At 44.7% G+C, this 9587-nt stretch overlaps 1 protein-coding gene across 1 annotated transcript in view; it reads right to left on the bottom strand.

Annotated features, from left to right (window-relative positions):
- Positions 1–384: 384 nt before the first annotated feature.
- Positions 385–9587, bottom strand: part of CDC42SE2 (CDC42 small effector 2) — an 80983-nt gene continuing 71780 nt past the window's right edge. The window contains exons 3-5 of the mRNA XM_044287424.1: positions 6213–6314; positions 4013–4126; positions 385–3091 (exon numbers count right to left, since the gene is read on the bottom strand). Of these exons, the coding sequence (XP_044143359.1) occupies positions 4028–4126; positions 6213–6314 (201 nt within the window). The 3' untranslated portion in view covers positions 385–3091; positions 4013–4027. The remainder of the gene's footprint in view (positions 3092–4012; positions 4127–6212; positions 6315–9587) is intronic.

The following is a 9587-nucleotide window of genomic DNA, read 5'->3' as shown; positions in this document are numbered from 1 at the left end:
TCTTGCACTGCATGCACTCTTGTGAAATTGCCCTTCGTAGTGTCATCAGAGCCATTAGAAAAGCTACAATGGATCTTCAAGAGTTAATATTCCAGGTCTCAGGTAATGAATTACATTTTTTTTTTACATTTAGAGAACACTATTAAAGAGTTCATCCCATCTCAGCCTTTCATTGCCACGATAGGAATAACCACAGTACGTGCCAGAGGGGAGTTAACAGACTTAGGCCGAATGCACGCGGCCGTGAGCGGTCCGTAGTATCCCGGCCTGGCATCCTGCTGAGAGCAGGAGCGCACGGCGTCATTGGTTGCTATGATGCAGTGTGCTTCATGCCGCCGCTGCACTACAGTAATACTCGTACAGATCATACCAGTGTATTACTGTAGTGCAGCGGCGGCATGAAGCGCACGGCGTCATAGCAACCAATGATGCCGTGCGCTTCTGCTGTCAGCAGGATACCACGGTCGTGTGCATTCGGCCTTACAGTAACATCCAAGCGGCTGGTGTTCCATTCTTTCCATAACTTGCTGTGCTTGGCTATTTGAATAGCTATGGGAGGAAACAGTAGAGCACCGGCTGCTCAGGCCATTTCTGTCCCTCAGTCTTCCCAGGTTGGTGCTTACTGCGGTTATTCCCATGTCAGCCATAAAAGGCTGAGATGGGACAAGTCTTTTAACAGGCATCTATCACTAGGAATCTCATTGGTAGACTAGGCAGAAGATCTCGTAAGGCTAGCTCAGCTGAATATAATGATACCTTTCACAAAGCAATTCATTGCTTCATTCTGGAGAAAAACTACTTTTAATACACGTGCAAATGAGCAAAGAGGACAGGCTCAAGCTACTCTGTGCACCCTTGCTCCTCCGGCTTCCCTCTCCTCCTTGCTTGACAGGGTCAGGGTCCTACACAGCCATCTTGCCTAGCCCTGTTAATCAAGAAGGTGATGGAGGGAGTAGCAGAGGAAGCAGGAGGAGCATGGATACATAGAATGTTTTTGGTCCTGCCCTCGGTGCACCTAACTACTCACTTGCATATGGGTTAAAAGAACTTTTTTTTCAGAAGAAAGCAATGGATCGCTAAGTGAAAGGTGTCACTACACTCAGCCGAGTTAGCCCTACAAGGTCAATTTTCTGGTGACAGATTCCCTTTAATAGCTTTTACATTGCCCTTTTGAAAATCATCCTGTGATGAACTCCAGCTGTTTTTCCCCCCAAAACTATCACCCTTTCTTTTCACAGGAGACAGAATCATGTCTGACCTACTTTGTTTTCAAAGTACTGCTGCCATTTATTGGTGGTAACAACTTCACTGGAAACTGAGCAATTCCACTTGATGATGTGTTATACATGGGCACAATAAAAATCATCACAGAAACACTCATCGCCATTGTAGTTCATACTCCAATCAGGTCCTCAAACCTTTTGTCTCTTGTAAGCCACATACAAATTTGAGTCATGGTCTGGAGCCACACTGCTCAAAAATGAAGGAGACACACCATATTACCAATACATATGGTCATAGCTCAGGATTCCTACTGGTTGGAGACGGCTGACGAATCAATAATGGGGCCTTTTACTTGTGGCACCACAAGTGACTGCTCCAGACCAGCACTGTCAGCTTCTTTTCTTCAGAAATACTGGTGCCACACATTGCTGATGCTTCACCAGCGCTTTGCATGAGCTTACCAGTTGCCTACTTTTCTGCACCAGAGTAGGATGAATAAGGTAAGATTTAGTTTTCCTTTTTACTGGGAGGTCAGGGCACGTGCACCAACTCTTCTAGTGGCTGATGTGCAATGGAAAACTCAACACCAGGTGGAAATGCTCCTGGAATGGATTCTTTTGACCATCTTTGACATGGATCACTTATATTTCTCAGTCTCTTGTAGGTGGTTAAGCCCATTTGTTGGAAGTCCTTTCTTTAAGGTCATACAGCTTATGATGGACTATATTAACTATAATCATAAATCTAAACGTTATATTCTCTTTTATAGATTTCTACATGAGAAAATTATAATTCTCTTCTTGTGCCATTGCACTGTGGATTATTATGCGTGTGGTCACTCCTGGAATGGCACAATGTTAATATTGATAAGCACATCACATGTTTCCATGACTAATGCATTAAATTAAGGATATTCCTGAATTTCCAAAGTGTGTGGCTTAATTTAGAGGTCTACAAACTGCCACCAGTTGTGGCCATGCTGGTAGCTGTCCCAACAACTGGGCCTCAGCCTAGACCAGAGGGACTGTTGCCTGTACATTATATCAGGTTATGGGATTTATTGCAGGCAGTCTGACATGCACTATTGCAGGTAAATGGTTAAGAAAGCAGGAATGGCGATTCTAGTATTTCTTTAGAACAGACAAAAGCACCAACACAATACTTTATAGGTTACTACACTGGTTACAATCTCGAGGTCAGATCTTTCAAATAAATATAGTGAACATTTACAACAGAATTCCTTATGAATGGATGCGGTTTATTATTACGTCTTATTATTATCATCATCCTTAGCTAGATCAATTTTGGGCAGACCTAAAAGTGATATAGCTATACTAGGAGTCTTTACTCCTGTTGCTCTAGGAGGACATTTTGGCATATACATGTAGCATCATCTTCAGCAACAGGCAGTTTCCCATTTCTAGGCCCAGCATAGGCCCACTGTACAAAGCAACATTACATAGCATGCAAGTCATCTACTTCACTGACAGTCCAATTTCAATAAGCATTGTGCTTGACGGTCCCAGGCCTTCTCAACACCCGTGAGCGAAGGCCCGCATCTAGCAATTATTAACTGAAGGGAAACAACCCCCCCCCCCCCCCCCTCAAAAAAAGAAAGAAAAAGGGTGAAAAATGTGTAGATCTGAAAAATAAAATAATTCCAAAGATGTTTTTGCTGTTAATTTTGGCGTAAACCCTTTGTGCCCTTTTGCGTTTGGTAAGACCGTCGGCACAGGCCATCATCTTTTTCATGTGGGAGTACAAATGTATCATCTTACACGCAATGAAGAACACAGAAAGCAGTCACTGATGCAAAATGAGGGCAGTAAAGACAAAAAGGAAGAAGTTAAGAACCATCCAGAAGATCCTAGAAGAAAGAAGATGATAGGTTAGTGATAAAAATGGGACATGAAAGTATGGTTTTTGGCCTGTCAGTACTGGCTGACCTGACCATGCGCACTTGGCAGATGAAGGCATCTGTGTTGGTCCCATGTTCATATGTGCCACGCCCTCTGCACTTTGATTGACAGGGCTAGACCTGATGACATTTTCACTGTCTGGGCTTTTCAAAGTGCAGAGGGCGCAGCAGTTGCAGAGAGAGCAGAGCCTCTAGGTGTAATGGCAACGCCCCCGTTGCTCCTAGAGGTTAATTTGCATATACAAAAACTAAATTTTTCTCCGAAATGTGGACACACATGAACATGGGACCAACACAGATACCTTCAGCTGCCAAGTGCACATGTAACAGGTCAGCCAGTGTCATAGGTACAGATCTGCTGACAGAGGCCCTTTAAGGGCGATAAGCCGAGTGTGCATGTGTATAGGGCAGTCAGAAGGAATAGCTGTGGCCAGTGTAACAGTAAAAATCCGCAGGGGGTTTAGAATAAACCTTTTAAATCAATGAGCTGCATGAATTGTAAAGTTTAGATAATCATAGCCATACATGAAGGTAATATCATTTAGAGAACTACCTACAGACATAAAAGGTTACAGTGTAAAAGGTTTTCTTGCACACATTTGATTATTTTACCATGCATGCATAATTTTAACTATTTTCCACCCACTTCAAAGAGTATTTCTAACTCCTGCAGCTGTAGGTGTGATGCCAGAAAACACTTCTTTGCCCTGCAATGGTAACAGGAAGTGGTGGGGACGTCAATGACTGATCTTGCAGGAATGGCGGTGGATTTAACAGCAAAGCATCAAATTCTTTTAGTTTCTTACAATACATTTCAGCAGACATTACATCGTTTTCTCTGTCATTGAAATTCACATGACAAGTACTGACCAGGTAATACTAAGGTTATCCTGCTTTTGTATCTACAAGCTGCATCTGAACATTTGCAGACATGTTGCCACTGTAGCCGCCCTTTGACTGCATTTGGTTTTGGATAGAACTCACCTGCAAATTGAGAAAGAAAAGCATTATAGAGATCAGTTATTACACCTGAATAGTCCTGACATACAGTCCAATCAGCCACACTAAGGGCTCATGCACACCAATGTATGACTTGAATGGGTCTGCAATCCGCAAGATACGGCCAAAGATGGGACATGCCCTATATTTTGCGGAGCGGAGGCAAGGATTGGAAGCCTACAGAAACACTATGAATGGCTTCAGTGGGCTTTCAGCACCACGACTTCATCATCTTTCAACCTGCTGGGACCACCCCTCTGCCTTAACGGGTACCACACTTGATACTGTTTCTTCTGGAATCTGGTAAGGTTATTCATGTCATTTTTATACCCGGATGACCAGGATTGATTACCCGATACAAGTGGCAATAACAGGTTTTTGTGACACTTACCATACTAGTAGAGACATGCTTGAAATAGAAACATTGCTATAGTTCTAATTGTTTAAACGGTTCTATCAAAAGTTATGTTTTAGTAATTAGTTCCCCCCTCCTGTTGGATGAGGATTGTGGGAGGGTCGCCTGAGCCAGCACTGTGATTATTGCAGCTCCTTTGTTTTTCCACTAGCCCTCTTTTTGCTGTATCTTGCAGATTGTGGACCCATTCAAGTCAATGAGTCCGCATCCGCAGCATGGAGTGCACGTGAACTTTGAATCGCTATTTGCGATCTGCAGGACGGGCATAGAGCCCTTATGTTCATGTGCATGAGCCCTACGGATATGGCCAGCGGTGCAGCTGGCCTTAAGCAGCTACACTCAGCTGATGACTGCACAACTCTGCAGTAAAGCCATGCGGCCATAGGCGAGTGTCATGGGGACAGCATGGAGCCAGCCCCACAATCAGGTTCTTGCTTCTGCTCGGGGACATTCTACCAATCCCCCTGGGTGCAACCATAACCTTCATGACAGTTTGATGTAAAATATGTAAACTCAGAAAGAAGAAAAATACTTTGCATTAAACATTTTGCCTGTAAGGTTTGGGGCTCTACGGACACAAACATGGACTCATATGAATGTGTTTAGATGGATTTTTGAGTACAAAATTTTAAAAGTTTGCACATTTTTGGTTTTGTGACATTTGTACTCACTCTGCAAATTTTAAAGGTAGAAAGTAAGCAAGGTGGGAGGCTTGGCTTAGGCCAAGTGGATTCATCAGATTAATGAGATATGGCACAAATCTGTGTCTGCTTGTAGAAGGTTTTGCCTGTCACACAGTTAAGTTTACAAAATTGAAAAAATAAATAAATAAAAAGTTGCCATATTCTGACAGCTAAAGAGCTGTCTGCAGGGAGAGCTGTAGTTTTATTGGTACCATTTTGAGGTACATAAGGCTTTTTGATCACGTTTTATGCACATTTCTTGGGGAGGAGACAACTAGAGATTAGTATAGTTATCAAACTCGATTCAGCTGCTTCGCCAACGTTCAAAGAGATTCAATCTGTTACAAATTACTTCATCATGCATTGCATTCCATTCTACTGTATGTAGCTGGCGCAAAGAGAATAACAATCGTGGCCCCCCGTCATTGAGCCCTTCAGATCATGGCATCTGTCACATTCAGGCCTTTCATGGGTTAAAAAATGAAATAAAAAATAAACCCAAACATACTCACCTTGTACATTTGCTCAGGGAGATGTCGTCATGGCCATCTTAATTGAAGAAAACGCGCCAACTTCATCATGCTGGCAGGGCGTGGTGACATCATCACTGATGCGTCGCTGCACCCGGCCGTGATGATGTCACACATCAGTGCCCGAGAGGTCTGGCACTTTTTCTTCAATCAAGATGGCCGTGACGGCCTCTCCGTGAGCAAATGGATGAGGTATGTATTTCTTTTTTTACCAAGCAATTCAGGAAAAATTACCACGAAGCGCAAGGAAATTTGACTTCAAGATGAATCAAATTTTTCCTGAAATTCGGATTGAAGTCAATAATAATAATAATTCGATTCATTGAACACTAGGGACAATGTGACCAGAAATGGCAAAATGGCTTTTTTTTATTCCATTGCAGAGTTCACCGCAATATTTCAATAGTTTTTTTTCTTTATTTCAAAAAAAGTTTTATACTTACGGAATTCATTCCACTAAATACATCTCCCGATCCTACATGTGCAGTATGAACAAAGTTTGTGGGTTCTCCTATCATGCTTCTGTCAATACGCCGCCTCCTTTTCTGTAATGATACGGAGAGAAAAGATGCAATGATGTATTTTGGTGCGGTCACATTCTGCACTGAGCTTATTAACATATATGTTCACCTATGACAATAACTAGTTTTATTAAAAGGTCCACATACCTGGGTCTGCAGTCAGATGAAAGTCCGAGCTGAATGCCAACAGTAAATATGAATGCCCCCAGTAAGGCTACTTTCACACTAGCGTTCGATCGGATCCGCTCATATTAATGCAGACGGTGGCTCCGTTCAGAACGGATCCATCTGCATTATAACTTAGAAAAATTTCTAAGTGTGAAAGTAGCCTGAGCGGATCCGTCCCCGTTGACTTCCATTATAAGTCGGAACGGATCCGCTCGCCTCCGCACGGCCAGGCGGACACCCGAACGCTGCTTGCAGCGTTCAGGTGTCCGCTCACTGAGCGCTGGCAGGCGGATGCATTCTCAGTGGATCCGCCTCCACTGAGAATGCATTAGGGCCAGACGGCTGCGTTCAGGGCCGCTTGTGAGCCCCTTCAAACGGAGCTCACGAGCGGACACCTGAACGCAGGTGTGAAAGGAGCCTAAGAGTAATGCCCCCCATCTCTGCTTTTGCGAAGAATAAAAAAAGAAAAAAAAAAAAAAAGAAAAAGAAAGAAAAAAGAAAAGCACTCCCCTCCTCCATTTGCTTGAGCCGCTGTGAACACTCTCTGTTGACTGGAAGCTCCAGTGTGAAGTGAGCTACTGGCCGGGTGGCAACCCTAGCCGCAGAACAGACTCACAGTATGTATTTCTGTTCCACATCCAATCCCCATTATTGGTGGATTGAATGTGGACTCCTTCATTTCAATGGGCCCACAAAAGATGCAGATAGCACATGGTGTGATTGGAGCCTTATCTTTATTTCCCCATTAGGCCACTTTCATCCCATGATGGAAAGTTCGCTGCAGTTCGCTCTCCGGTATAGGAATGCAACCAAATGGAACAGAATGCATTTTGGAGCATTCCATTCTGTTCAGTTACATTTTATCTCCATTGACAATCCATGGGGACAAAACAGAAGCATTTTTCTCCGGTATTGAGATCCTATGACAGATCTCAATACCGGAAAATAGAAACGCTAGTCTGAAAGTAGCCTTACAAAGAGAGGCACAGGCAAGATGGGAACATGCCACTGACACTGTGGAGTCAATGATGCGTTCCCGCCCTGTCTGTACCCCTCAGTCCCCTCCCAACCTCCCCATGTTTATTTTACCTTGATTTTTTTAGATGGCTGCGGAGTGGGAGGAGGCATGGCTTATCAGAGTCGAGAGCGGTGTTTTAAAGTCCCTCTTTTGTGGCCACCCTATTCATTGGCGATGTCTATCCCCCTTCTTCAGCAGTAAGTGTCCTTTGGAGCTTGAAGCTCCCGTACGCGCCACTGCTGCAGGAGAGGAGGGACTGAGCCACAGAGAGACAGCTTCCTCCACGTGCAGGCGCGGGAAGAAAGTGCTGAGAGAGAAGTCCCTGGGCCTGCAGGTGCAGGAACCCGTCTCTTTCTGCCCACCCATTCCCTTCCATCCAACGCCTGCATGTGGAGGAGCCTGTGCCCCAGCTCTTTCCAGCACACTGGCAGATTAGGATGCAGCCTAAAGTGCTGCCTCCTATGGAAGGGATGGCAGGGGTCCGGACAGCTGGCGTCCACGGTCTGCCAGTACCAGTACCCCTGACCTATGAGAACAAATCTAAGTAGACATGGTTACACAGAAATATGAATCACGGATGCAAGCTGTGTTGTCTGCACGACCTAGGAGGCTTTGTGGTCACAGAACACAACTTTGAATAAGGACACCATAAATATACTGTTTATGGCCAGTTTCAGATGAGCGTACTACGGGTGCATTTATCTGCTCGTATTATGGACAAGTGTCCAGTCCTACCACAGGTTTGCAGTAGAATAGAAATCCATGATGCTGTGAGTTTGGGTCATCAGACCTGAAGTCAAGCCGGGACTTTTGTCCTTAATATGCTTGTCGGAAAGGCCTAGGGCAGTGATGGCGAACCTATGGCATGGGTGCCAGAGGCGGCACTCAGAGCCCTCTCTGTGGGCACCTGCACTCTGGAAAAAGTCTATGGTGTACAGTATGCCTTAGACTTTTCCTGCCATTCATCAGCGCAGGTGCACTATGAACAGCACAGGCGGCGCACTGAATGTAGGCAGGCTATTATAGCTAAATCATAAAGTACATAGAGGATATACTGTATTGGACTATAGTATTCAGGTTAAATTGCTTTGTTGGCACTTTGCAATAAATAAGTGGGTTTTGGGTTGCAGTTTGGGCACTCGGCCTTTAAAAGGTTCGCCATCACTGGCCTAGGGTGTATTCTTTTCACCAGGTTTGTGAATAGTAGCAAGCAGTGTGGGATGAATGTACCCAGCTGCTTCTCTGCATGTACTGTCAGTGTAAATCTCATCAATGGCAGAAGCCATCTTCAGGCTCCTGCATGGGGCCAATGCCTGCAGCCCAATAGAGGTGATTTACTCACATGGGTATATATCATTGCTTTCATACATGACCTGCAATGTGTGCACACTAGATAGGAGGCTCAGGATTCACATGAGTAAGGAAACAAAAAGGAAATAAGGATGTCACGATTAAATAAACTAGCTGAGGTCAAGGAAAGTTACAAACTGCTGCATAGTGCAAGATAACAGGACCAGGCCGCAAAGCCAAGAGCTGCCCCTAAATCTACACAGGAGGGCGTCCAGCGAACTGAAAACAGCAAAGGCTGTCTTCACATTTGCGCTTCCGTCGAAAGAGGTTCTGTTCATGGCATATTCATCCAGATTTGGTGGGCAGAGTAGTGTTGTACACAGCACTGTGTCTCCTGGCATAATGGCGGGCCCCACCAGGGAGCCTGAAAACCCCCATTATAAGTCAATGTGATCTGCCAGGCACTGGTGGGTTCCATCCTATGACAGATCCATAACTTTGTTAGGGCTCATTCAGACGGCCATTTGAATGAGTCTACATCCATTATGCAATTTTGCGGAATGGGTGCGGACCCATTCTTTCAATGGGGCCTGAAAAGATGCGTACATCACACCGTGTGCTGTCCGCATCCGTGTTTCTGTTCTGCGTCTCCGCAGAAAAGATAGAGCATGTCCTATTCTTGTCGGACAAGAATAAAGTATTTTCTACTATGGTTGCGGCCATGTGCGGTCCTCAAATTGCGGAACGCACACAGCCGGTATCCTTGTTTTGCGGATCAGCAAAGCACTACGGCCGTCTGAATGGGTCCTTAGAGATGCAAA

The sequence above is a fragment of the Bufo gargarizans genome, chromosome 1 (assembly GCF_014858855.1).
Source record: "Bufo gargarizans isolate SCDJY-AF-19 chromosome 1, ASM1485885v1, whole genome shotgun sequence".
Lineage (NCBI taxonomy): Eukaryota > Metazoa > Chordata > Amphibia > Anura > Bufonidae > Bufo > Bufo gargarizans.
This window is presented reverse-complemented; position numbering and strand designations above follow the sequence as displayed.